This window comes from Pseudorca crassidens, chromosome 3 (genome assembly GCF_039906515.1).
Source record: "Pseudorca crassidens isolate mPseCra1 chromosome 3, mPseCra1.hap1, whole genome shotgun sequence".
In the NCBI taxonomy this organism is placed as follows: domain Eukaryota; kingdom Metazoa; phylum Chordata; class Mammalia; order Artiodactyla; family Delphinidae; genus Pseudorca; species Pseudorca crassidens.
The window spans coordinates 12620919-12648519 of NC_090298.1; the positions used below are offsets into that span (position 1 = coordinate 12620919).

The 27601-nt window shown below is 45.2% G+C and overlaps 1 protein-coding gene across 6 annotated transcripts in view; it reads left to right on the forward strand.

The window, feature by feature from the left end:
- The window catches only part of TRIO (trio Rho guanine nucleotide exchange factor), a 369954-nt gene that overhangs the window by 260609 nt on the left and 81744 nt on the right, over window positions 1-27601 (forward strand). For all 6 annotated transcript variants that reach the window (XM_067730390.1, XM_067730392.1, XM_067730389.1 and 3 more), the window contains 12 exons: window positions 2130-2324; window positions 2423-2538; window positions 3362-3428; window positions 4035-4144; window positions 5079-5148; window positions 5752-5841; window positions 7376-7468; window positions 9527-9638; window positions 10959-11149; window positions 13072-13173; window positions 17415-17557; window positions 18175-18274. In XM_067730390.1, the coding sequence (XP_067586491.1) occupies window positions 2130-2324; window positions 2423-2538; window positions 3362-3428; window positions 4035-4144; window positions 5079-5148; window positions 5752-5841; window positions 7376-7468; window positions 9527-9638; window positions 10959-11149; window positions 13072-13173; window positions 17415-17557; window positions 18175-18274 (1389 nt within the window). The remainder of the gene's footprint in view (window positions 1-2129; window positions 2325-2422; window positions 2539-3361; window positions 3429-4034; window positions 4145-5078; window positions 5149-5751; window positions 5842-7375; window positions 7469-9526; window positions 9639-10958; window positions 11150-13071; window positions 13174-17414; window positions 17558-18174; window positions 18275-27601) is intronic.

The following is a 27601-nucleotide window of genomic DNA, read 5'->3' on the forward strand; positions in this document are numbered from 1 at the left end:
TAAATGGTGGTAAAACCCAACTTCCCCGTGCTTTTCAGAAGATTAATATCTTGGTAAACAGCAAAACCTTCTTTAGGCAACCTGATTTTTTAAAAATCCTGTATCAGCCATGTCAATTCTCTTTGATATTAAAATTTAATAATGTTTCTAACTTAAATCCGTTTTGGAATTTATGCTTCCAAGTCTGAAGCTTTGATTTCTTACTTCCTTGATATATAATTGGGCTTGTCTTAACCAGAAAGGTATCGTGTTGATCACAAGTCAGAAGGTTTGTTTGACAGATATTTTCCTTTTAGCTCACTCTACTTGAGTTCATATCCACACAAGATGAAGGCCCTAAAAACTTTCAGAGTGTTTTGTTTGGCTGACTTTCTCCAATAAACAGCTTTTATGCAATTTGCAATAGCAGTATTTTTCACAGAGGTATTAATATCTCTGGAGTTCTGTTTTCCTGTAGTTTTTTTGTAAAGTATGTTTTCATGCCAGTTAAAAGTAACTACCACTCCCATTAAAGTTGCAGGTGTATACACACTTGCATAAAGGACCTAATGTTAATTTATTATCTCAATAAATATTTGGTAGATGGCCACCATGTGCCAGACACGTAGAAGGTGTGTGAGATACTAGTGAGCAGAGGAAGCAAATGTCCCTGGCTGCTGGCAGGTGCATTCTAACCAGGAGAGAGACAGGCAGTGATCTTAGCAAGTGAATTACACCTCTTGGGAGGGTGAGGCGTGCTGTGGGGCAGAGCAGAGCAGACAGGGTGAGGGAGGCGCGTGGCAGTCGTGAGGGTTAGGGAGGCCGGTGAGAAGTGGCCTTTATTCGAGCAAAGTGTGAAGAAACCATGGAGACGTCCAGGGGAACAGCATTCCGGGTGGAAGGGGCACTGGTACACAGAGGCGGAGGCCAGCAAGCCTGGAGGGATGGTGGGCAAGCTGGACCCTGTGGAGGAGCCCGGGGGGCGTTCGTGTAGAGTCTGAGGATGTTCACAGCTGGCTCTGCAGGCTGCCTAGTGAACTCTGCTCAAAACTTTTATTGTACAAAGTAAGATAGTTTATCCAGGTTTTGAACCCTGACCTCCTTCCTTTGGGGGATTTTTAAAGTCAATTTCCTGAGTGTTAGTCATAAAGATTTTCTAGTTAAAGCCTAAGTGAGAAAAGCAGGTTCCGTAGCAGAAGAGTAACTGTACTCCTACGAAGTGCCAGTGGGAACGTTGAAGGAAGCCTAAGGGCCAAATGAAATGGTAACAAATGATACAAGTAGTAAGTCGTAATGCGTGAGATAATGAGTGAAACGGATGACGAAAAATCTGTTGAAGAGTCAGATTTGAGTGAAATCACTGCCGTATGTATGTATGTATCCATCTATCCATCTGTCTGTCGGACCAGTGTTTTATGGTTATCCGTAGCTATAAAAGTAGGAAAGTCATACTTAAAGATCTTTCTATGTGCATATAAAATGAAATAAGTGTATTTCTGAGAGAGAGTTTTAAAACAGGGACTAAGTTTAAAATACCTCTATGAAGGCAGCTTCCCTAGTCGTGGCTTTTCCTCCGGGTCTACTGAGAATTAAAGAAGAAACGAGCGCGTGCTGTGATGCTGCGCCATCAGGGATTTGGTTGCGTATCTGTGGGGGGCGGTGGGGGGCGGCGGCGGGGGCTTAGCCACATAGGCTCCAGGAGAACGAAAATCTCAGACGGCTGCTGCCCTAAAAGGGCTTTCGGTCTAACTGGGGACACAGACTAAACAAGCGTAAGGCGGGAGGTGTCTGTAAGCACTACCTATGGCCTTCACAGGAGGAGAGTCGTGGAATGTAGAGGCCGTCCTGAGTGAGCATCCTCTTGTTCATTTTGCAGAGTGACTGACCATCTACCAGGTGAAGACACCGTCCAAAGACTTTTTCCTCGAGGTCATAAAAATGCCATTCATTGCAGAAGAGCTGAGGAAATGGAGCCAGTCTAGGATCGGGGAGATGAATTGGGTGGACTTAGGGTTTCAGTCTGAGTTTCTGTCACCAGCAGTTATTTTCCTGTTCAGAGCTCAGAGTTGTAGGCAAGTTGCCACTGTGTTTCTGGTTTCTGGCAGTTGGGTTCATTTGCTTCACAATACTTTCCTGTTGTTTTTTTGCAGCAAACCAAAGAGAGAGTGAAGCTATTGATACAGCTGGCTGATGGCTTTTGTGAAAAGGGGCATGCCCATGCGGCAGAGATAAAAAAATGTGTCACTGCAGTGGATAAGAGGTACAGAGATTTCTCTCTGCGGATGGAGAAGTACAGGACCTCTTTGGAGAAAGCCCTGGGGATTTCTTCAGATTCCAACAAATCGGTAAATTGCTTTGTGCAAATTGAATAAATGACTGTTTTCTTCTTCGTACTGTTTGTCGATTTAATTAACTGAAGTTCATTGACTCCCTTATTCCACAGAGTAAAAGTCTTCAGCTAGATATCATTCCGGCCAGTATCCCCGGGTCAGAGGTGAAACTCCGCGATGCCGCTCATGAACTTAATGAAGAAAAACGGAAATCTGCCCGCAGGAAAGAGTAAGCTTGTCTTTAAGAACCTGCCAGGATTCACTGAAAAAGTGAAGAAAATGTCACTTGGACAAAGATGCTTACTTCTGTGTGTGCTTTGAAATCAAGCAGAGTTAATACTTTTCATTGCTCTGAATGTGCTTAGTTTTTACAGCAAAAATGCCACTGTGTCCACTGTCCCCTGATGCAGAAACAGTATCTTGTTGTTTTGTCCATGCGCCCCCATTTCATATGTGGTTGACAAGTTGTTTTAGTGTCATTTGTCATCAATAGGTCATGAGTAATAATACTAAGGAGAAGAAATTAATGACACAAGTGCAGCTGTTTGGAAGTTGCTAATTAGTAAACTGTACTAAATATTAATAAAGACAAAAGATGGCCCTAAACCAGCGGTTCTCAGTCGGGGCCAGCTTTGTCCCCCCGGACGGACATTTGGCAATATGTGGAGACATTTTTGGTTGTCACCCAGTGGGGAGGGGGGAGGGCTACTGGCATCTAGTGGGCGGAACCGGGGATGCTGTGAAACGTTTTATAAGGCACAGGACAGTCCCACAGCAAAGCATCCTCCAGCCCCAAACGTCAATATTGCCAAGTTGAGAAACCATGACCAGTAGGTACCTTAACAAAATTTTTTCCAGAATGTTTTTTCCTTTGAATTGGTGACTGGATACTGTTAATTCTTCTATTCTTGCTTGAATTCTCCAGAACATATCACTGACGAATGCTTTTTCAACCACCTTATTATTTCATAGACCCTAAAAGTAAATAGTTAAAATAAGCATGTATCCTGACTGTGAACTAAACTAGTTGCTGTCTTTTCCTCTGCTTTAAGGTTCATAATGGCTGAGCTAATTCAAACTGAAAAGGCTTATGTAAGAGACCTCCGGGAGTGTATGGATGTAAGTAAGTTTTTCTACTTATTTATTTAGATGGAGTATAGTGTCGCTGTTTATTCTTACCTGTTGGCAGTTCTTAAAACAATCACGTTTTGTTGTTATTTTGGAGATTTGAAGTGCGCACGAGCAACCTTCTGTGCACGTTGCTGCACTTCTGTGAAGTTCTAGGCGTGTTGTTGCTCATTACAGAGATGATGCAGCACTAATCCTCTCATTCCGTTTACCACATGATGGCCTGGCTGACATTCTGTCTGTGTAGAATTTTACAGCAGCTTCAGAGAACTGTGCCTACCGTGATGATTGCCAGCTGATGCTCAGTAGTTTAACGAATCTTTGCCGTACTTGTGGAGTAGGTTTATCCCAAAATTTGAAGCTGGGAATGCATTTAGAGCTGAAAAGTATGGAAACTATTCTCAAGTCTTAATAACAACTGAGATTTTTAAAAAATAGTTCCTCATGTTTTTGTTTTTTGCAAAAGGTTGTATTGTTAAGATATATTTTCAATTATACATTAACCCTGGGTACGTATTCACAGAGGTCAGGAGTACCTGTTTCTGGAAGGTGAGGTGTGGGTTTTCGTCTAACCCTCTCTGTTTCCCTCCCGGCCAGACCTACCTGTGGGAAATGACCAGTGGTGTGGAGGAGATCCCGCCCGGCATTGTGAACAAAGAGCTCGTTATCTTCGGGAACATGCAGGAAATCTATGAGTTTCACAATAAGTGAGTGGCTTTATCTTTGGGGACCTCATTAGCCACTCTGGAAATCTGTGCTGAAGTTTCATGACAAGTGAAAGTTTCCAATAAATAAGCATAGATTCCAGTGATTTTGTTGAAATTTGCAGGAAGCCTGCCAGACTCGCTTCACAAGGACAGACATTCTAGAGACTATTTCAGCAGAGACTCAACTTCGTATTTACTTTTTATAGAAATGAGATTAGGAAAACTGAAAGCTGGTTTTGTAGGAACCCTAACTTCTCTCAAGCCTTTGTCATCAGCTGCTGCATCAGTTACTTCTTAGGGTTAAAAGAAAGAAGTGCCCTCTGTGGGGCTGCTGGCTGGTGTTTGGTCTTTTCTAATAAGAAGGAGGAAGGAACTGAGGACTGAACAGATGTGTAGTGTGACCAAAATAAAGTGCCCTTTCCACAGGCCGTAGGAGGAACATGGTTTTATTTTCAAGATCAAAAAAAAAAGGCAGCAGAAGCTCCTCTAGGTGGAGTCTGTGCAGCCCAAATAGCCTGTGGAAAGATGATGCTGGGCCAGAGCTGGCGGTGTCTTCCTCACTTCCTTGCCCCCCACCCCAGCAAAGATGCTAGAATCTAAATGGGTTCTCTAGGTTGAGTGTTTACCTCCCTAACTTATGTCCTTAGCTACTAAACATACCACTTTCCCAGAAGTAAGCTACTGTTGAAAGTGTTCAAAGGCTAAACTGGTTAACTCTTTGAAAGTCGCAATAATTTACCCTAATTCAGAGCACTTGCTCTACATTTTGTTAAATTAAAATCTAGAAGTTACAGTTTTCACTGCATTTAATTAAAATGATGAAGTTCAGACATTGTCTGAATTCACGGTATGCTTGGTCTAATTCCCGGCATATCTCACTAGTAAAATGTTTTAAAACACCGTAATCATTTAGTATCATTTTCTGTCTCTGCAGCATATTCCTCAAAGAGCTGGAAAAATATGAACAGTTGCCAGAGGATGTTGGACATTGCTTTGTAACCTGGGTAATGAAACCTCAGCCGCTTGTTCTGTCACAGTTGCTTTGAGGGAAGTTGGAAGGAATACTGTTCATTTCTCAAGTGTCGCCATTTCCTCCTGGTGTCTAAAGAGAGAGAAATAGACTTTACCTCAAAGAATTACATTCTCCAGCTAGTTATTAATGTGGAATAAACTTTTTATTGATAGTAGTGATGGTTTGAGATAGAATGTTGAGTTAGTGTGCCAGGCCTCTTCATGGCCCTGGGGATTCACGGGTAATCGTGAGTGCCCAGCCCTGCCTGGGAGGATTGTCCGGTCGGGAGGGAGGGGAGGAGGCAAGTGACCTGGTGATCAGGCCCTGCTCTCTAAGTGTGACACTCACGTTTGCATATAGCATCATGGGAAGATGGGCCGGCATCCAGCCCCGACTCTGCAGGCCAGGGGAGGACGTGTGTCCTATTAGCAGGATGTGTTTCTTATTTTAATAGTTTCTTTATAAAGCAGCGTTTCTTAAATTGGAGGCTTGAATTTCATTTATACACACAGCTTCTTTTCTACATAAAAGTTTATCATAATTTGATTTTTTGTCATTTGAAAGAGATAGTCTAATTTTCGTTTTGTTTATATAGGCAGACAAGTTTCAGATGTATGTCACATATTGCAAAAATAAGCCTGATTCTACTCAGCTGATATTAGAGCATGCAGGATCCTACTTTGATGTAAGTAAGAGATTACTAAAGAAGCTGTGATATTTTCTGAGTTGCATTTCGTGTACATAAAATGCAGCATGACTCATAACTTTCACCTAATGGATGGCATGATACCATTTTTATCGATCACATTTATAATTGGATTTTCTTATATTCTGTTTTTAAAAGATGCTTCTCAAATACTTCAAGCTGTATATCTGTAAAAAAATTCAGATTTTAATATATACGTGTGTGTATATGTCATTACTTACAATTTATATATAGTCATTAATTTTTTACATGTAATATCATGTAAAAAGTATGAGTATTAACTATTAAGCTTCTTTTCCCCTCTATAAAAAAAAAACTTTGGATCTTTTTCGATCATTTATTTTTCCCATTTCAATTTCATGATGTTATTCACTTCCAGAAGTGGCCTATCAGTACAATTTTACAAATAGCTCTCTAACAGCTCAGACCGTCGGGAGGTTCATTAATTATATTCTCATTGGTGTAAACATAGTTCGTCTTTTGTGGGACCATGTTGCGGGGAGGTTATTTAGTACAAACGGTGGTGGAGCCTCATGATATAATATATGAGTGATTTGGGGGTTTCCAGAACAGAGCCAAATGTGTGCCAAATAAATTTTGATTAAAAGATAAGGTACTTTTGAATTTTACGTATAATAATTTGGGGCACGAGGCCACGAGGGTATTAGACTTGTTTCCGTCTTTTTGTTTGTACACGGCCGAGTGTGATCATCTGCTCTTCTCCGAAAGTCTGGGACGTTAGGATACATTTTAGCTCCTGTCTTTTGAGGTGGAGCCCTGCCTGTAGATGCCCCTATTTTAGTTGCCATTCTCATGACCAGTAGTTACACGTCACTGCCTGGGTGAATACGAAGCCCTGCTCCCAGCCCAGTGAGGCCTTCTCATTCCAATATTTCACACGACCCTGGGTCTTTGCCATCATGTGGAGCCCAACACTGTGGCTCTATGCAGTTAGGATTATTGAAGGCCTTATTGAGCGTATGGCACACGTGCTGTTTGGAATCAAAAGTCATTAAAAAAAAACCCATGCCCTAAGGAGGATGCCAAGAGCTAAGATACTGCAAATACAGTAGGTTGGTGTGAAAATGAGAGCAAGCAGGAGAGAGGACTTCCTTATAGCGAGGGCGAAGGAAGCCTCCAGTAGGGAGGGTTGCGATGTGGTCTGTGGCGAGGGTGCACACGTGGCCGAAGCTTCAGGAGCTGCAGTGGGAGAGTCTGACTGCCGGGCAGGCGCAGTGATGACGGCACCAGGAGTGGTTGGCTTCCCTGCTTGACCTCTGCACGTGGAGGCCTGTAATACAGGGGAAACACTGTGTCTTTAGTATTCAAAGTGATGACCGAGATTTGTTATTTTTATGTTGAGCTTATTAAAAGAAGCAGTAGTGATTTCTACTTTAGAAAAAGTGGTTTGTGTGTATTCATCGTGGGAGTAAATGAATGTAAATTTTTAGTTCCTGTTATCTGACTTACACAGTGGTGTGTGTGTGTGTGTGTATGCTTTTTCTTAATTCAGGAGATACAACAGCGGCACGGATTAGCCAATTCCATCTCTTCCTACCTTATTAAACCTGTTCAGCGAATAACGAAGTATCAGCTCCTTTTAAAAGTATGTATGAAGCCTCTTCAGCCTGAAAAATTTTATGCACTGTGCATTGTCATTTTGACATTGTTTTATGTATATAAAGTACCCTGAGTTTTTGAAATAACACCTAGCAAATTAATGTTATTTTATAACTCATTGCCATATATTGCCCTGACCGATTTGTCAGTGTATCTGGTAAATAATAGTATATTCCTTGATTATGCACCTGAACTTTGTTGACTGACCCTAGCCCTTGACATAAAATGAGAAAGGAAGGAAAAATTGTCAATCCTGGACGATTTAGTACCATTGTTCCCAGTATGACTTGTATCAGACTGACCTCTGCTGTTTCTTGGTTATGAATGATTATAGTTAAAATCACACTTGTAAAAATCAAATAATGATTAGTTCTGACGATAGAATGGTGAAGAAAACTTAGAATTTGTGATAAGAGTTGTTACAGAATTCATTATATATAACTGACGCACATTTTCTTGACTACAAGAAAAATAATTTACAAACTCTATCTCATGCTGTTTACCCCACCGTTTCCTTGGCTGGTGAATGTTATTAAACATTACAACGTACCCACATCCGTTCATCCCAGTAAGAACATTGCATGAACCCAACTAAGTCCCCAGTTCGGTCCTAACACAGCAATAGGAGATGATCATGTAATTTTTCTAGATATAAAAGAAATACAGAAGATGAAGTTATGAATGCCTGAAACCCTTACTTTTACCCTTTTTGTGAACACAAAAAAATCTAGAAACAGTAAAAAGTGGCTACATTCTTTGGTGAAGGGATACCATTATGGCATTCTTACATTGGAAAAGCTCTCCTGCACTTCCCTATCAGAACCCCATTAAGTGATTTTATGACCACCACGGCAGAAATAAGTGGTTGCTGTAAACATGAAATGAACGTCAGGAGGCTAAGTTGTTTATGTTCACGTTTGCCCTTTGCTTTCTAATTCTGCAAAGGCAACTTACCTCTTAGTGTCCTCAGGATTGATGGGTTTTGTTTTTAGCACGTGGTTCTAGTAAAGATCTCTTCCTCGGTGACCTCACATGTAGTCATTCACTATTAAACTTCTGCTTTAATTTATAAACCTGACTTTATTCTGCCCAGGGGTTCTTCAAGAGAGCAGTCATGAGCTATGCTGAGCTCCCCAGCAAGGAGGGTTTTCTGACAGTGATGTTAGTCTCAGCACATTGCAGTTTTAAAGCACTTTTTGCCAAGCTGCTCAGAATAATAGGTGCACACCATCTGTCCATGAGAAGAGGGGCCTGTCAGGCAGCTGCATTGCCCGAAACCATCCAGGGTATGACTGCAGGGCCACGTCCCTCTCGTTGAGCCCCAGGACACAGAAAGCTGTTGTTACTGTCACTGCCTGATAAAAATCATAGATGCGCTGGTGAGAAAATACCTTGGAGCCCACCAGAATGTGAATCTGTTGTCCTGCTGTCACTCCTCTAATGACAGGCGTTCCCCTACGCAGATCTTATGCCCGGGGAGGCGTGCTGCAATCGTTAGAGCTTTCTGAATGTCCCAGCACAGAGAAGAAGCGTTTCCCTGTAGGTAACTGTGCAGCGATGCTGTTCCCGCTGTGAGACAGGGCAGCTCCAGGGCAGAGGGGACGTCGTGTTCATGGCACCAGAGGGCTCAGAATCATGCTGGGATCCTGTGCAAGCAGAGCAGTACTAACTGGACTCTGGCTTGACCTTCGGATGTAACCACTAGCTGACTGTGCTTTGCTACACTGCTTAAATATTTCATTTGTCATTTTTGAGGCTCGGTAGTTGACGTGGACACTAACTTTGTTTTAATCTCTGACTGCATCTGGTTTCCTCTGAACTGAAGAAACGTCCTGATTTGAGCAGGACACACTCTTGCATCCATTGGATTAAGAAGCAGTTCAGGTTTATCATTCGCTCTCTATGCGAATCTCTGCCCAATTGACCACAGTTTGTTTTTATCTTGCCAGTCGTGGATTTTCACAAACTCTTTCATTTCTGCAAAGCCCTCCGTAGCAGAGCATTTTGCTCTCCTGGGCTCGTTCACGGTGTCGGTTTCCCACAGGAGCTGCTCACGTGCTGCGAGGAGGGGAAGGGGGAGATTAAGGACGGCCTGGAGGTGATGCTCAGTGTGCCAAAACGGGCCAACGACGCCATGCACCTGAGCATGCTGGAAGGTACGTCCTCCCGCCTCCTGCTGACGCCACCTGTCCACCCACCCCACCCCACCCCCCGCGTCCTTGTGCCTCTGTGTTTAGTTAGGAGTCATGAGTGCAGGTGCAGGTGCCTTCTTTTTGCAATAATTGGTCTCGTTGCTTCCCTTAAGGAGTACATGACATGCTTCGACCTCATCACAAGCCTGTCCTTGTCCCCTCACTGGAGAGCAGCCGCTCCACACTCTGAACCCTGGGAGCGCCTTGTGTCACTTGCCTTCAGCTACCTGGTCTCTGTGTTAGAAGGACAGGTGGAAGGATAGGTAGATCCGTCCCCCAAGATGGTAAAATCCCTAACAGCGCTCGAATCTTCCCCATCTCTGAGCCGTGAACCGAGCAGGTTCCACATCCCTGCCCGTGCGGCCAAACAGCGCGTGGAACGTGGCGAAAAGAGAATCAGACAAATACGCCTAAAAATGGTCATCGCCGGTATAATTTCCGTGAATGCTTCTGTTTAAGAAAGCTGTTTCTGTGTTTCAGCTCAACTCTCATTATCAGGTTCCACAGAGTTATTTTAAGAAGTCATCCTGCCCCAAACGCTTCGGCCAGCCTGTGTGGTCACCATTGGTCCCATTGAACAGTTTCCCAGTTAGGGCAGAGGTGCTGCTGTTTGTTAGTTACAGAGACCCCCCCGCACCTCAGAGGCCAAGCCAGAGCACCTTTTCCCCCTCTGATGTAGAATCCCGAGCTGGTGGGCAGCCCTCAGGGCGTCACCGGGGACTCAGGCTCTGTCCAGCTGGTCTCTCTCCACTCCTTGGATGTTTTGCTGGTTGGCCAGCTGCAGGGTGTGTCAAGGCCACGTTAGCCTTCCATCTAGCAGGAGGTGGGGAAAGAGCGGGGAGGGGACAGCTCGAAGGGCAGAAACCAGAAGTTGTGGCCCAGGCGTAGGTGAGCGTGCTTGTGGCTGCTCCTGGCCGCACGGGGGGCTGGGAAGGGTAGTGCTGGCTCGAGCGGCCACAGAGGGGCTTCTGCTCGTAGAGGAGGGTGCCCCTGGAGGCTGGCACGTAACTAGAAGCCCCTGCCCGGGTGTCGGCCACTTCAGGAAGAGACAGCCGCCGTGAACGGCAGCCAGTGACCAGAGCGCGACCAACTGGCTTGAAGAGCTTCGTGTCCAGAGGAGAGAAAACCCCCCAGGGAAGGGTAGCCAGAGGCCCAGATGGGAAACTTTAATCAGAGACTGAGTGGATGGGCGTTTTGCAAATGTTTAAGTAGCCATGATGCTACTACTGCATCATTTTTCATTTTCTTTCAAATTGACCGTGCCTCCTTTTTTTCGTGTTCTAGGGTTTGATGAAAACATTGAGTCTCAGGGAGAACTCATCCTGCAGGAATCCTTCCAAGTGTGGGACCCCAAAACCTTAATTCGAAAGGGTCGAGAACGGCACCTCTTCCTTTTTGAAATGTCCTTAGTGTTTAGTAAAGAAGTGAAAGATTCCAGTGGCAGAAGCAAGTACCTTTATAAAAGCAAATTGTTTGTAAGTATAGGCCTTCAGAATTGTAAGTTTAAAGGTGACACAGTTGCAGCTTCTTGTGGTCAGAGAAAAATGACTGTTTGTGGCCTTCAGTGTAACCTCCTAACTCCTAAAGTGTGACTCTGAAGCAGCTTCTTCAGTGAAATTCTGACAGCCTTGAGTCCACTGGAGGGCGCTTGTGAGTTTGAGTGTCCCTAGACTTAGGAAACTTGCTTTTTCTAAATTCCGTAGAATCCAACTGCAGCATAAGAAGACACTTCGTAAGTGAACTTAAACTATTTATCTCCTGTGTGCCTTAACTAGCTTTATGAATAAATCAATCATGTTAGACTATAATTAAGTAAGTTCTCATCTCATTATAATTAATATTTCATTCACCGACATTGGAATTTATTGAAGCAGCCTACTGGGTGGCTAACTGTGGGCTCTTAATGATGAAGTTTGATTTTTTCATTAAAAATACATTTATGAAAAACAGCAGCAGAATACCATTATTAGAGAAAATGTATGTTATAAGCAGAAATCGTTTTAAAGATACACAGCCCCACCTGCCTAGAGACAGCCTCCCTTGAGCGCTTGGTAGATAGAGTGATGCATCTGAATTCTTCTTTAACTTGTCGGCCTACTTCCGGGCAAGAGAAACACACCTGGTGCTCTTTTCCATGGGTGGCAGCCCCACACAAGTATCTATAAACCACAGGTCGACGCTCCAAAAAGTCTCGGGCGGGTGTCATCCTCGCCTTCCCTGCGTGGGCGATATCTCAGAGGCCTTTCAACACAAAATTGCTGGGCAGGGGGAGGAAGAACTCACAATCAGAGAATAGAAAATGTGGTAGAATTTGGTTTCTTCACAAGATATGGCAGATCACTTATAAATATTGGTAGATGTTTGGACTTTGGACAACTTATACATTATACGTTTTTATGATATCCACGTATTAATCAAATTCCCGAAGTAATAGAATACTACCAAGTGTAGAAATCATCTTAATAATAATCTGGAGTTTGCAAGTTCAGGCTAACGATAGGCATACCATTTTCTTTGGCTTGTTTCCTGTTTGAGATTGTCTTTTGGATCACAGCCCACCTTACATCATTTTAGATCATATTGTAACTGGAAAGAAAACATGAAGCATTGCTGCCTAATAATTTCACTAGCTGGCCTTAATCAGTCCCTAGGGACCAAGCCAGTCTGTTTTAGAAGCTGATACATCTTCACTTAATTTATCTTTTAAAAGTTAAGTTTCCCTCAGAGGCCACAATTATGAATCACTTCCTTTGCTGGAAAGGAGAGAATGCATTGGGGTGAACCCGATTGCGGGGGAGGATGAAGACGTTGACCTTCATCTACACTCTTCCGTGTTCTGCATCTCCTGCAAATGCATGTATTATAGAGAGAAAGTTTGTCTCTTAGCCCTTAACGTCATTGGCGAAATAGTAAACATTAATGCTATCGATAAACACAGTGGAAACGAACTGCGTTTTAAAATATCATTTAGCTTCTCCTGTGAAGCTAGTTCGTTAATGAAGGTGCATGGTAGCAGCTCTTTTGCAACTAGGACAGACTCATTTTATTGTTTATGAGGTTGAAAATAGTCAGCTCTTGATTTTCCAGATAATAGGAAATAGAACTTTCCAGATATTTTGTTTTCTTCTTCTGGATTTGCTTGTTGACCTGCTTCAGGATTTCCAGTGGAGGTGCTCAGAGGAAGCGGAAGAGATGAAGCCAATCATGTGTAGCCTAAGAACAAAATTTCCTCATTTTAACTAAAGTGAGGTCTAAGGAGTATGTATCAGTGTAAACAAAACCGTGTCATTACAACCTAGCATGAGCACGAGTCACCAAAAACGGTTTCCTTTGTCTCTGTTCTATATCCTGCCAGAATTTTACTGTTGCCTAATTATGTAATTGTCTTTTTATCCAGACCTCAGAGTTGGGTGTCACAGAACACGTTGAAGGAGATCCTTGCAAATTTGCACTGTGGGTGGGGAGGACGCCAACTTCAGATAATAAAATTGTCCTTAAGGTAGGTCCATCCGAGGCTTGGGAATGTGCTTTGTGACAAGATGACCATGTCTGTGAGTGCTTTTTCCTGTTGTTGAGCCATATTGGTTTTCATGTCCTTTTATCGTTCCCTTTGTGTTCTGTAGAGATTGGGGATTACCACAAAAAGAACAGTAGAATAAATTCAGTTTGGTATTCTAGTGGTGAAATTACTCAAGCTAAATTTTTGCTTGCCTACAAAAGGTCACTTGGAGAAAGGTCTTTCTAAACTTCTCCATTCTTCCAGTCTTGCAGAGAATTGGGTGATTCCATAAGAGATGCAAGAAGTTGAGGTACAGGAGGAGGGAGATATGGACCAGTAGCTCCCATTGTGCACTTGACCTCTGGTTTCCAGAGGAGAATAGGCATCTGATGAATCTGTGAGGGCCTTTGACAGTTTCAGGGCTGAACGTGCCAGGAGTCTTCATGGGGCCCTAAGAGTCTTTGGCTTTCAGTTTGGAGGCAGAGAAAAACAGTGGCGGGTGGTGGGGGCGGGTCATGATCAGGTATAGGGTTTGGTAATGTTATCATTTAAAGTGTTCAAAAACACTAAGGGTGCTTTGGCGTGTGTAGTCTTTGAGGGAGGAATATATCTTTGAATATTTAATTTGAACGCTGTTTTGAGTACACTAACCTCTCCTAGGAAAGTTGGAGGGCTCTAAGGGTGTCTTGTGGACTTTTCCCTCCTCCTGTGTTTGAGAAAATGCAGACGGAACTGTCTTTCTGAGCTATCTGGAAAGACCATAAGCGACTTCAGATGGAGCTGAAGATTTGTAGAATATTGGGAGACGAGCCAAAGGCTTAATGGGCCTCTGGTGTGTGGACTTGCATGTCAGCAATTTTGTCCCTTACATTCTTTTTGAATCTCTCTACGGTATTTCCAGCAACTGTGAGTTATTTAACAGTACAGCACTCTTGTAGAGCCTGTACTTTAGTGACCGCTGGCTGTGGAAGCCATTGTGTTCCTAAGGTCTTTATTCACATGGAAATGATGGATTGTTTTGCAATGAATATACGACTACCAACCCAGTGTATTCTCGTTAGTACTGGCGTAAAGCCCTATAAAATATAAATTGTACTGATAGCTCGATATTAGATAGCTGAACTTTTCTAAGGGATAAAGTTTTAAAGTATACTCAAGACCTTAAAACTTCCAACTTATGAGTGTTTATCCAGATTAGCTGCAGTGACACATGCCAAAGGGTACATCTGAGAAATAGTGCCAGATATTCTAGCCAGATATGGACTACTTTCATTTAGGACATAATAAAATACTCATGATGCAATTGAAGAATCAGATTTCCTTGCAGGCTTTACCAAATGAAAGTTTTCTAGGGAATTGAGGGTAATATTTTTCTGACTTCTAATGAGAGGCTAAAGGAAATGCTGTCCTTATTAATTTCAGAGACTGCTTAGTGGTGGTGGTGGTGGTGTTGATGGCGTAGATGGTGGTGGAGGTGGAGGTGGTGGATATTTTAGCAGTGGTGATGGTGGTTATGGTATAGGTGGTGGTGAGGGTGTCGGTGGTAGAGATGGTGAGGGTGTCGGTGGTAGAGATGGTGAGGGTGTCGATGGTGGTAGAGATAGATGGTGAGGGTGTCGATGGTGGTAGAGATGGTGAGGATGGAGGTGGAGGTGGAGTTGGTGGATATTTTAGCAGTGGTGATGGTGGTTATGGTATAGGTGGTGGTGAGGGTGTCGATGGCGGTAGAGATGGTGAGGGTGTCGATGGTGGTAGAGATGGTGAGGGTGTCGATGGTGGTAGAGATGGTGAGGATGGAGGTGGAGGTGGAGTTGGATATTTTAGCAGTGGTGATGGTGGTTATGGTATAGGTGGTGGTGAGGGTGTCGATGGCGGTAGAGATGGTGAGGGTGTCGATGGTGGTAGAGATGGTGAGGGTGGAGGTGGAGGTGGAGTTGGTGGATATTTTAGCAGTGGTGATGGTGGTTATGGTATAGGTGGTGGTGAGGGTGTAGATGGCGGTAGAGATGGTGAGGGTGTCGATGGTGGTAGAGATGGTGAGGGTGGAGGTGGAGGTGGAGTTGGTGGATATTTTAGCAGTGGTGATGGTGGTTATGGTATAGGTGGTGGTGAGGGTGTCGATGGTGGTAGAGATGGTGAGGGTGTTGATGGTGGTAGAGATGGTGAGGGTGTCGATGGTGGTAGAGATGGTGAGGGTGTCGATGGTGGTAGAGATGGTGAGGGTGTAGATGGTGGTAGAGATGGTGAGGGTGGAGGTGGAGGTGGAGTTGGTGGATATTTTAGCAGTGGTGATGGTGGTTATGGTATAGGTGGTGGTGAGGGTGTCGATGGTGGTAGAGATGGTGAGGGTGTCGATGGTGGTAGAGATGGTGAGGGTGGAGGTGGAGGTGGAGTTGGTGGATATTTTAGCAGTGGCAATGGTGGTTATGGTATAGGTGGTGGTGAGGGTATAGACAGTGGTAGAGATGGCAGTGGTGTAGATGGTGTAGACAGTGGTGGTGGTGGCAGTGGTGACAGTAATGGTGGTAATGACGGTGGTGGTGATGGCCTAGTACTTGTAGAACAAAATTGTGACCTGTTTTTACTTTTACAGTCTGGAAAGGAGAATTTTATTTCTAAATCCTTTCTTGAACAGATTGAGACTACTGAGAGTATGAAACAAATTATTCCCTTCTCTTAGCCAAGTGGGGCCTTTGCTTAGTACTCTAGCTGGGTTACCTTTCTTTTACTGTCTCTGAAAAATTGGTGCCTTTTTCCTTGTTTAATTTCTTTAAGGTTAGGAGAATTGCTCTCCATAAAGGTAATGGTCAGTTTGCTCTACTTAAATTATGAGAATTTTCTTTATTTCTGAACATGGTACATACAGATCTCCAAACTTTGCCAAATGGCCTTTCTCAGATACTTCACTTTGTTTAATGTCCCAAATATTTGTCTCAGGCATTTAAATGCCAGTAGTTCTGTGTTGTTCACAGTTGTCCATCCTGAGATGCTGATTTTATGCACAGATTCCCCTGTTCCCTAGTCACACTGCCTCCTGCCCCAGGAGAAATCTGCTCTCCTGGCATCAGATCTGGGGAGAGGGACAGGAGGCTCCTTTTCTCCTTCACTTATTTCTCTGTTACTGCCTCTCATTAACTTTGAAGACACACCCTCCAGTGAAAACATTTTATTTAGAAAGAGAGTTCTCAATTTTAATTTCCTTCCCCAGCATGGGCTTTGACCTTGTATTTTCAAAAACAACGTCCACCACGAGAAAATGTTGGGTTCGCCTCCCTGCGTGATCTCATCCATAATCCCACTGACGATTGTTTTAATCATTCACAGGGAATTATGCTTATATCATAGGAGGTTGATGTTTTCCGTAAGGAAATTAAAAGCTGTTACTGAGGCCCAGAACATGTAAAAAGGAAAAAAAAAAAAACTACCTCCTTTGAGGCACAGTGAAAGAAAAAAATCTAGAAAAAGTGATGCCATATGTGTTCATTCCACCGATGCTTGTTGAGTATCTACGATGTGTCATTTCCAGAGAACCTTTCTCCAGTGTTGCAGTGGAGTTGAGGGAAATCCACCATATGTAACTGGCAGTAGGCTACCCTGGTTTATCCCAGTGGTCTAACCAGAGGTGGATACAGGCAGAGATTGGGGGGATGGGCTGGGGTGTCCACCCCCCAGGAATCCCGGCTTCTTCACCTGCTGGCAGTGTGGCCTTAGGCACATTTCCAGTGTGTCCACACTGCAGGTCCTCATTTATAACAGGAGGATTAAGGAGGCCCCAACTCCATAGAGTGCAAGTGGGGATGTGGGGAGCGGACGCAGCTGGGGAAACGGTGCAGCTGCACCAGTTGATCATGAGTCCAAGGGGGCGAGGTGGCAAGCTCTGGGGCACTGGCCACTTGTCTGCCTAAAGGGCCTCAAGACACTTGGGTTTGGGGGTGGTTGTGTTTTCATATTTACCCAGGGCTGCTTAACAGGTCTTAGGGCTGGAGAATGATTGATTACTAGAATATTCAGAGATCTGGAATAACACGAACGCTATAGAATAAAAACGGTCTTGATGACAGAACCTTCAAAATTAGGGTCATTTATTTGGTGGGAAATTAAACACAGGAGATGGTTGCTTTTCTGCTGAAAAGTTATTTTTTAAATGGGCAATTCCAGGAATGCAGGGACCTGAGTGTGGTTAGTGCAGGTTCTGGAAAAGGCCCCTTCTGTATCCTGATTGATTCTAACACTTTGTCAAGGCCTCCAGTATAGAAAACAAGCAGGACTGGATCAAGCATATCCGGGAAGTGATCCAGGAAAGGACCATTCACCTGAAAGGCGCCCTGAAGGAGCCCATTCACATCCCCAAAACAGCTCCAGCAACGAGACAGAAGGGAAGGAGGTCAGTGCCTAGGGATTTTTTTGTAAGTTTGCTTTTATTGAAGGAAAGGAACAAGGCAATGTTAACATACTATTTTTCAAAAATCATTTTTCTCAAATATTTTTGAGAAGTATTGAGGAGTAATTTTTTAAAGAATACAATTTATATATAACATCATTCTTAGTAATGAAATTCCTTTGTCAAGACAACAACCTCCTTCAGCTTAAAGTAAATGAAAGTCTATATGCAAATCCCTAATTCTTTTCCTTTTCCACCCCAAGTGTTATTAATCTGTGCTCCTTTGTAAGTCGTGCATGTGACCTTGGACAAGTCATGTAGCAACTAGACGTTTTTGCTTCTCATTTCTAAAATGGCAGTGACCCTATCAACTGGATTTTTATTACTGTGAGAACTAAGTGCAGTGGTAGATGTTAGACTCTCAGCCCAGGGCCCAGCAAAAAACCTGTTCTCAGTGAAGTCAGTCATCTATCGTCATTAATACCGTGGTGGCAGCCGTAATCAGAGACTGATTTGCACCTCTTTAAACAAATCTGTTCTTCCTCCCATGGCTGATAGCCCATCTTTACCATTCTTGAAAAGCAAATCCAGCAATGTCAGGAATTTCTCTGTGTCTCCAGGGATGGAGAGGATCTGGATAGCCAAGGAGATGGCAGCAGCCAGCCTGATACGATTTCAATCGCATCCCGGACGTCTCAGAACACGCTGGACAGTGATAAGGTGAGCCAGAACTAGCCCCCCTTTCTTTGGGGAGGTGCATGTGGCCAGTCTCTGGTCGGTCGATAAATGACAGTTTGTCATCAGCATTTCAAACAGCTGCCATGGGTTAAAAGAGGTGCCTGGACATTGTACCAGGAGCAAAGATTTGCAGTGTCAGGGCTAGCAGACTTGAACCCTGAAGATTCAGGAAAAAACCACTCGCCCTTCCCAGTGCCGTTACATGGTTTTCTATCCGAGTGTTCTAAGGCAGTGTGTTTAAGCTATTTTATTTTATATTAAGCAGAGGACCCTATTATTTTAAATTAAATCTTACACAGAGCCGTGGTGTGTGAAAGCGGGGCGCTCTGATTGAAGCAGGGGCAGCGGCATCTGCCGGTGGGCCCTGAGGCGTCCGTGAACCACCCACCAGGAAGGAGGATCTGATTTGCAGCAAAGAAGTCTGTAGGTTTACCTTCTACAGCAGTGGCCTAGAGTGTCCTGTGATTCTGTCTTGATAGAATCAACTAACCTACAAAATAAACTGATGGGAGAAGTTGGAACCCTGGGCTTACGTGATGCACAGGTGACCGGAGTCCCCTGTAAAAGCCAGTGGAGGCATTGATGTCCACAGAGTCCTCAGTTCCTACTGAGATAAGCACCTATTCTGTTCTTTTTCTAGAAGGCTTAAGACCAAGTTCTTAAAACAAGGTTTTGACAGCAAGTAGGGATTTCATTGAACTTGCCGTTGGTTCAGAATTCCTGGGTTTCTCAGTGCCTGACACGGGCTGGACTTTCCCACGAGAGACCTTCGTCCCGAGGGGGCTGGAGGAGTCTGCCTTTGCACGATGTCTCCACAGCCCACTCGCTGTCCTGACCTCCGTCATTTGGAGACGGCCGCTGTCAGAGCAGAGAGCCCAGTGTCGGGGTTTGCTTCAGCGGGCAAGTCTGAGTCCCAGCCTTCGGTCTTTTCTCACTTGCTTTCACAGAATTCATGGTGTTGAATGTTGTTTCCAGGACAGAAGTGAGTAGGTTTAAAAAGATTGGTTTCCTACATTGATTTCATTTTCAGAATCCTTCTAATAGGAGTAATTCGCTCTTTCTCAACCTCCTTTTTGACTTCACTAAATAAGCAGCCCTAGAACTTACAGTGCTTAGAGTAGCAGGACTGGAGAACAAAAACAATGTCTCGTTTGATTTTGTTCGGAGCTCAGTGTATTACGTTCAGAAAATATTTCTCTCCAGTAGTAATAATGAGGAATAAGATAAATGACATGTTCAGTCATTTGGTCCCTAATAGCCTCTTCCCCTGAGGCCCACCCACCCCCCATAGTCATTCAGTGAAGAAAATAAAGTTTGAACTTGGAAACATTTCATTAGAGTAATCCCAATTATTTTCTTTTAAAAAAGTAGTAATTGAGGTGACTGGGTTATCTTAATAGTTACACAAGACTTCCACCTGAAGGAAAGGTCCAAAGTAATCGTGGCTCCTGCCGAGGGGACCAATTCACAGACTCGCCAAGGCTGAGCATCGCCGCCCCAGCTGGAGGTCCACCAAGCCCCCAAACTCACAGTCTTACCAGATGTCCTCTCATGGATCTGGTCTGGGTTTACCTGAGTTTAAAAGTTTATTTAAAACACAGGTTATTTGAGTGAAATTGCCAGAGAAAAATAAATGTAAAAAGTTCTGTCCTTTGGAAGGGGTGTTAAGATTTTTCTGGTGTTTGGCCCAAGAAGAAAGGGTAGCTTTGCGTCTTGGGTGGTTTATGTATAAATGGGTGGTGGGGGGAGTCTGGAAACGCCCCCTGCATCTGGGAAGGGGCTCCTGGCTCTCCAGCCCCCGGCTCTGAGATGGAGCTGCCTGGTACCAGGTTGTGCCTCTGGCCCACAGAGAACCGTGTGCTAGTGCCCCCGGGCTCCCTGTCCCCCGACACTGGGGGCTGGCAGCTGCGGGGCACCGACTGGGATTCACAGGGGGTTTGCCCCACAGATGAGGCTCTGCCCTGGAGTTAGGAAGAGGCAACTCGTTCTACTTCGAATCTATTATAGCAGAATAGGCTTATGTGAACTTGGATTTGAGTCTGTACAACTCCTGTAGAAAAATAAGGCATTATCCTAGGAACTGTTGCTTTTAAGACAACACATTGGGCTTCCCTGGTGGCGCAGTGGTTGAGAGTCCGCCTGCCGATTCAGGGGACACGGTTCGTGCCCCGGTCCGGGAAGATCCCACATGCCGTGGAGCGGCTGGGCCCGTGAGCCATGGCCGCTGAGCCTGCGTGTCCCGTGCCTGTGCTCTGCAACGGGAGAGGCCTGCATACTGCAAAAAAAAAAAAAAAAAAGACAACACATTAGGTACCCAGTGAGAGAGAAGGGATACATCACTAGCAACAGTATAGGTTTGCGGAAATTAATCATTTTACACTGGGGATCTACTGGGGTATTAGAATTATTAAAGAACTGCCTCTTAAATATTTTATCTGTGAAGGTAGCTCACCAGTTTCTGTTCACCTCATCTCATACCTTAGGCACCGAACTTCATTCCGTAGCTCAGAAATCCCGCCAGGGCCCCTTCTGCAGGTGCCGCCTTGCCTGTGCTCCCGGGTGAAGCTGTGATAGCAGCCCCTCACTCAGCCGCTCTCAGCCTACCTGACGTGCTCATGACTCTTAACCATCTCGCGTAGTGACGTGCCAAAACTGCTTTCTTAAGTGGGCGTGGCATGTATTTAATACCCCTCATTGAGTCCATAGGTCCTTAATAGGAAGTACACAAAAAGGATTAAATGTCTTCCTAAGACTGTAGAATGGCAATGGGTTGTCTTCTTCCGTTCTTGTGTTCTGTGTTTGGGAGGAAAATAAGCAGCGTGTGACACTTAATATGGATAAGTCAGAGTGTGGAGTTTGGAGGGGCCATACCCACGAGGCCTTATACAAAAGAAGGCCCATGTTTGCGACCACACATGTCTGTTCTCTGCTTTGGGGAGGTTTTTCTCCTTTTATGTACTTCTCTGGTAGAACATTTCAGGGTCAGTAGATGATTCAGGAGAATACATTTAAGAAATTGCATCCTTTATGGAGTCAGTTTGTAAAATGCACTGTTACTCTGAACTAGGCTTAAACAGAAAGCCCTGTTATCTCTGATGGCAGTAACTTTTCATATGTCCCAAGGTTCTTTCCACCCTACATATTCCAAGTTTAAATAGCCTCTGATGACATGGGCAGATAGATCTGGCAAGGGAAATTACTTAACCGTATTCTGCCTGTTTGACTTAATTTATGATGTCTGTTATGAGTTAGTTGTTATCATGGAGTTTGGTTCCATTTCAGAAACCGGGTGGGGGGATGTTTTCGGCTTGGCCTCTTGGAGAACTCTTGGGGAGAAGTTGTCTGCCCAGTGCTGTAGTAACTCTCAGATGAGGCACAGGGTTTTAGAAGAGTCAGGTAAGGAGGGGCCTGGAGACACCCTCTCTCCAGGGACACTGTTAGCAGATACAGACCACAGGGCCCCCGAGCACCTTTCCTTCTTTGCAAACGTCGGTTTTAAAAGCTGCCATCTCTTTGTTCCAGATGTCAGTGTAGCACTGATTCTTGCCCTTATTAATGGTGCTTGCACTGATAAAGCGATCTCATGAAAATATAATGTGGGTTCCAAAGAAATCAGATGCTTGCCAGATTCTTACCTCATTTGTCCTGAGCTTGTCTCCCTGATGTTGGGAGGGGACGCCTCCAGGTCACTGCGGGGACGAGGGAGGCCAGGTGACCCTCGCAGGGCCACCCGGCATAGAGAGCGGAAGCCAGAAACGGAATGTGGATCTAATTACCTGGCGGGGTCTAGACCCTGTTACTTCACACTAGAGCTGAGGAGGAGCTAAATATTTCGGCGTATTAAAGAAGCATTTTTAGTATTTTTTCCTTCTGTGTGCATTATTAGTCCGTGGTTTGCTTCATATAACAAAAATTTATATTATAAGGAAAATAGAAAATATGCAAATCAGATACAGGCTACTACTATAGAACAACCCATCTTGAGGTCAGGATGAAAAAAATAACCAAGGCCAGACAGGGCAGGCTGTGGAAAAGCGGCCCGAGGCAGCAGGGGGCCAGGTGTGAGCCTTCTCTAAGTCTGAAGCCGAGCTGTGCTATTTGTAATGAACGAGAAATTCAGTTGAGACTTGATACTTGGCACGAATTTTGCCCCTAAGCTTGTGATGTGAGTATATGAACTCACACATTTTAAAAAAATAAATGGTTTCAGTTACTTTTCATGAAGTATATATAGCACTGTGTTGGGGATATGAAATTTATGTAGTTTAAAAAGTCAGCAAACCTCTGTGAAGTGACAGTCTGCACCATAGGAACTTGGATGGATTTGCATAAATTGCAGCGCTGAGGTAGTGTATAAAGTCATTAATGCCAGTACGTTTTAAGATGAGGCTGGCTTCAAGTTTTGGAGGAAGGAAGCCTGCATTCAGCCTGCTTAGGAAGTGCCTCGTGCTTGCACTCAGCCCCGTCCCTCACGTACCTGGCACTGTGTGCCGCCCGCCTAAGCTCACGCTCTCCCCGCTGCCTGCAGTTGCCAGAAGCAGGAGGGAGCCTTGGCTCGAGGCGCTGCCCAGCCTGCTGCCCTTGCCGCGGTGTCCCAGAGCCTCGTGTAGGTTTGCCCGCGTGGGCATGAAGTTGAGTCGCTTCGTTCAGAAGCCTTTCTGGGCACAGCACATAGTTTTAATCCCGGGATGTCAGTTAAGGGTCCCGACTCCGCCCAGAGGGTAACGGAGTCGAGTAGGCAAAGTATTTAGCGTCCAACAGCAGATGGTTAAGAACAAGCAGGTGCTCCCCAGCCAGGCCTCTGAGCTCTGCTTCTCAGCAGCCTCTCTGTGCCTCAGTTTCCTCATCTGTAACAGGGGACAGTACGACTCCCCCCTCTAGGGCTATGAGCATTAAAAACGTGCGTTTGGAACAGTGCCTTACACGCCCTGAGCACTGCCTAGATGTCGACGGTCACTGTGTCTTCGTTTCAAATATTGCCTCCTTCTCCCTCGTTACTGGCTGTTGCAGACCCGCTGCACATCGGCCTCTTAGTGAGCACTCCTGCCTGCAGTGGATTTAGAAGCTAATTGTGTTCCTTAGGAGCTAGAAGCTGTGCTAAGGGTAAGTTGCTCAGACTCAGTTCCTGAACTTGCATGTCTTGGTGGCTCAGCAGCTGAATACTGATCACGTGTTGAACGGGCAGCCTCTGAAGAAGCGGGAGACTCTTGCTTGAAACGTTTTCCCAGCCGCTCCCCTGTAATCCTACCGCATCAGCCGTAGGATGAGTCCGTGCTCTTCACGAGGTCAGTTCGTGCCTTCCCACGTGCAAGGGCATCGAGCCCTGTGCAGCCCAGGACAGGTGCCGTTCCACAGGAACAAGCAGAGAAAGCCCTCCCCGCTGGCAGCCTGGCGAGGGTGGCCCCTGGCATTGGTTCCCTCTATCTTTCTAAGTGACTGTGGCTTTTTGTAATTTTTAACAAGTTTCTGAAGTGCTCTCATAAAGCCACAGAACGAATGCAGCCTTTGCTAACTTTACTCAATCAGAAAAACAAAATTTTCCCCATGCTGGAGCAGAGAGCCTCAGTTCTAAGAAAAGGCAGAGTTTTCAAAACTACAACTTCAGGTATAACTGTTAACAAAAGTGCTTCTAAAAATAGTGGTGCATCGGGAAGTGCTTTTCAATGTAGATCTTACAGTACTGGTCAAAGTCACTGCTGACAATGGTGGCCCAGCTTTGATTCAGACTCGAGGCTGGTGGTTTATCCTGGTTGTTCTTCCTCTGGGTGAGGGACCCAGTCGGCTGGTTACCTGGCTGTCATACCTTCGCTTGTCAGGGGGGAAAAAAGAGGCCTTTCAAATGAACTTTTCTGGATAGGTGCTGCTCACCCAGGAAACACAGCAAACAGGCTCCTTTGGGCTCAGTTTTCCCAAGAGGGGTCTTGCTTTCCAGGGCCTGTGATTGAAAGTAGTACAGGTGGGGGCCAGCTGTCTGCTTCCCGAGCCCCATTCGTGTTTCTGCTTTTCAGCCAACGAAGCTTTTCGTTCATGCCCCGCGGCTCAGCCCTCGGCGCCTCTCGTTCTAAAATGTTCAGAGTGAGGGCAAGTGTGGCATTGGTCCAGGCCAGCTGCCGCTGAGCCTGGAGGCCTGGTACCTGGGAGCTGTCTTCCCTCTGATCTGCTTGGCTTTTTACACTTAAAGTTTGCCTTTTCAAATGTATCTTTTAAATTTAGCTTCTTGACATCTGACTTTCCACTGCACCTCATGTATGTCCCAGTCAAGGAAGGCTTCCAAGGGTTATTTGCATGTCAGAACCAGCGTGTGATCACATCAGCAAAGAGTAAAGGATTAACCTCCCTGAATGTTATACTCAGTATTTCTTTTCTGGGTAAAAATGTTGGGTAGGTTAAGCTGCTGCTTTTGAAAACGTTTTTTCTCACAGGCTTTCTTTTTCTTTTCTTTTTTTCTGTTTCCTTTTGTTTCGTTCTTTTCTTCTTTTTCTTGGGGGAGGGGTGGCAAGAAACAACATTTTTGCCAGCTTAACCATTTTTCAGTTCTGACAGATTTCTTTTTGCACCCCAATCTGTGAGAGATTCACAGTGGTCCTCTTGGAAACCCAGCAGCAGATTTTGTGACGGCTTCTCCTGTGAACTTGGCCTTGAGTTTGGGGTAAGCAAGGGGCCTGATGGTCCCGTGGTTAGGACGGCCACTGAGAAGCCCAAGCCTCCGGCCTCCGCGAAGTTGCCCAGGGAGAAGCTGGGGTAATGCGTTTCCTTGGGGAATTGTTCTGACTGCCGGTGGTGGCCTTTCTCTTGTAACCACGGAGCTGGTAATTCACGGAGCTGTACTTTCTAGTCCTCTTTAAGCGAGGAGCCACTCTTTGGTCTGCTCTGTGTGAAGCCTGCACAAAACCGCAAGGCCCTTCTAGTGCCTGCACCGTGCTGGGCTGTAGGATGTGACTGTGGGTTGGTACACTCTATTCCATACGAGGAGGTGGCTTTTAGTAGACCGCTTCCCCCTCTCCTTCTGAAGCGCTCTCAGAAAGTTGGCCAGACACCCACCCGCAACTGATCTTAGCTTCTCGAAGCAGATGCATTCACAGGGAGGACTACACCATCCGCGTGTCAGTTGTAAAGAGCCCCTGTTCCTCTGGCGGAACCCGCCCCAGAAGTCACCTGCGAGCCAGTCATTCACATCAGGTGTTCGCTGTTGTCTCTCGAGAGCTATATGTTCTCGTAAAGTAGACATGCCTCGTTGCAGAGCTCCGGGGGGGGGACGCCAGGGCCCGAGTGGTAGGTGAGAAGCACCTAGCCACGGCTCCGCTTCAGTTACTGTCTTTAACTGGGTTCAGGCAAAGCGAAACAGTATACCGTGGTTCCTCCAGAAAATGTAAAAAGGAAAGTCCTGTGTGACGGTGTTTGAAGGTTCACGTGCCCGCGACCAGGTGAGTATTTCATTCTTTTGGGTGAAACACAGCAACTTATTCATTTTCAGTCATTGCGAGAACTCAGGCAAGGGGGCCCTGGTTTGGTTCTGCGCATCGTCCGTGCACCAGCATCCCTGGAGTTCCCCCCGGCAGCCCTTTCGTGGCTGGTCCTGGAGGAGGCATTTCATTATAGTATCCACGGTCCTTGCTCCAGTTAAGGCCATTTTACTGTCATGCTTTTTAGTCACCACATTTAATTTTTTTAAGGTGAAAAGCAGAAAGATTGGGAAAAGAATATCTTCTGATGAGAATGTCACAAGGGTTAATGTGAGTCATGGAAATTGAGATTTTCATAAATTGCAATCCTCAACCAAATGCTTGTGGTAAGGAGCCCGTGATACAAGTCCATAAAATACAGAGATGTGACAAAGATAATGTGAAAACTTTCACAGAATATGGTTGGAAAGGAAAAGTGAATTTTTAAACTAGATCAATGGAATGGTAACACTTTCAACATAGTGAAGAAATTGTGTCACTAGGGGTAGAAATGTCACTGACAATAAATAAGGATAACCCAACCTTTTTCTAGTTAGGAGATCAGTTCTACATAAAAGGCTGTAATGACTTGCACTGATACTCGAAAATAGTTATTTTAAGTCTTTTATACCAAAAAAAAAGTCTTTTTAATTAACAAGCCTGGTCTTAAAGACAAGCTTTGGAATAAGTTTAAAATATTCAAATGCGAACATGAGGCAGAAATCCATGGGTTGTCTCCTCTCTGGACTAGAAAATGCCCATTTAATCCTCCCCTTATAGATTTGTGCAGGAGATTCTTATGGGAAAAGTCAGTTTATTCTTAGGGGCAGAGCCAAGAAGATATGGTTTTCTTAATGATAATCTAGCACTGTTTGAAGACATTCTTCTGGTACTAGATTTTGTTACTAACTCTCTAAAGGCTTTGAGAAAGAATTTTGACTCAGTATGCGATTCTTTGTCAGAACAGGCTTGATTTTCATTTCTCAGGCTCTGTCAAGTGCACAGATGTTTCCAATAGTTCTGATTACTCTGTGAGGGGCTGGAGACTCAGCGCCAGAAAGAAAGTCTAGCTTCATTCCTCTTGGCAGCCGCGTTCTCCCTTCCCACCCTTCCCCCACCCCCAGAACACACCACGTGGCTTTGAGCAGTCTGAAGAGTTCCTACAGTGGGAGAAGGAGACCAGCACAGGCCGGTGATGAGGGAACACGTCTGAAGTGGAGCTTCCCAGGGCCGGGGGTGGTGACACGCGGGGACCACGTGCACGAGCGGGCCCAGCAGACGGGCGGCTCGGGCCGAGGGAAGGCTCCATAGGGAGTGCAGGCCGGGCTCCCCACGGGGCTTGTTCACGGGTCACATTTTCCCTGGGATGGGAAACATTCCTCCTTTTCGTTACAGGGATTAACCACTTCCATAACGTGGGGTTTTACGAGGAAAATTCTTCTCCGGGCTGGGCCTCTGCTGTTGACCTTTTAACATTAGCATCTTCGAGTGTTCACAGAAAAATGTGTGAGATTCAGCAGAGTTTTTCCAAAGAGAAGTTTGTAAAATTTAGAAGGGGGTTAGTCACTTGGGGAAAATGTCCTTTGTGGCCCAGCAGAGACAATTCCTTTTGTCGATATTTGTTTTATTTTGGAAGAGTTTTGTTTTGTTTTGCTTTCTGTGGTTGTCAAGTGGACATGTGTTTCTTATTCTAAATATCTGAACTTTCTCTGGAAAGACAGGAGGGCAGTGGAGAGCATGGAGCGTGACAGAGGGCCGGCAGGCAGCCGAGGACGCTGCAGGGCCGCGAGCCCGGGTAGGAGTCAGTTCTCTGCCGGGGGTGGGGCTGGGTGGCCTCTCTGGAACAGGATGTTTCCCGGCAGCAGGC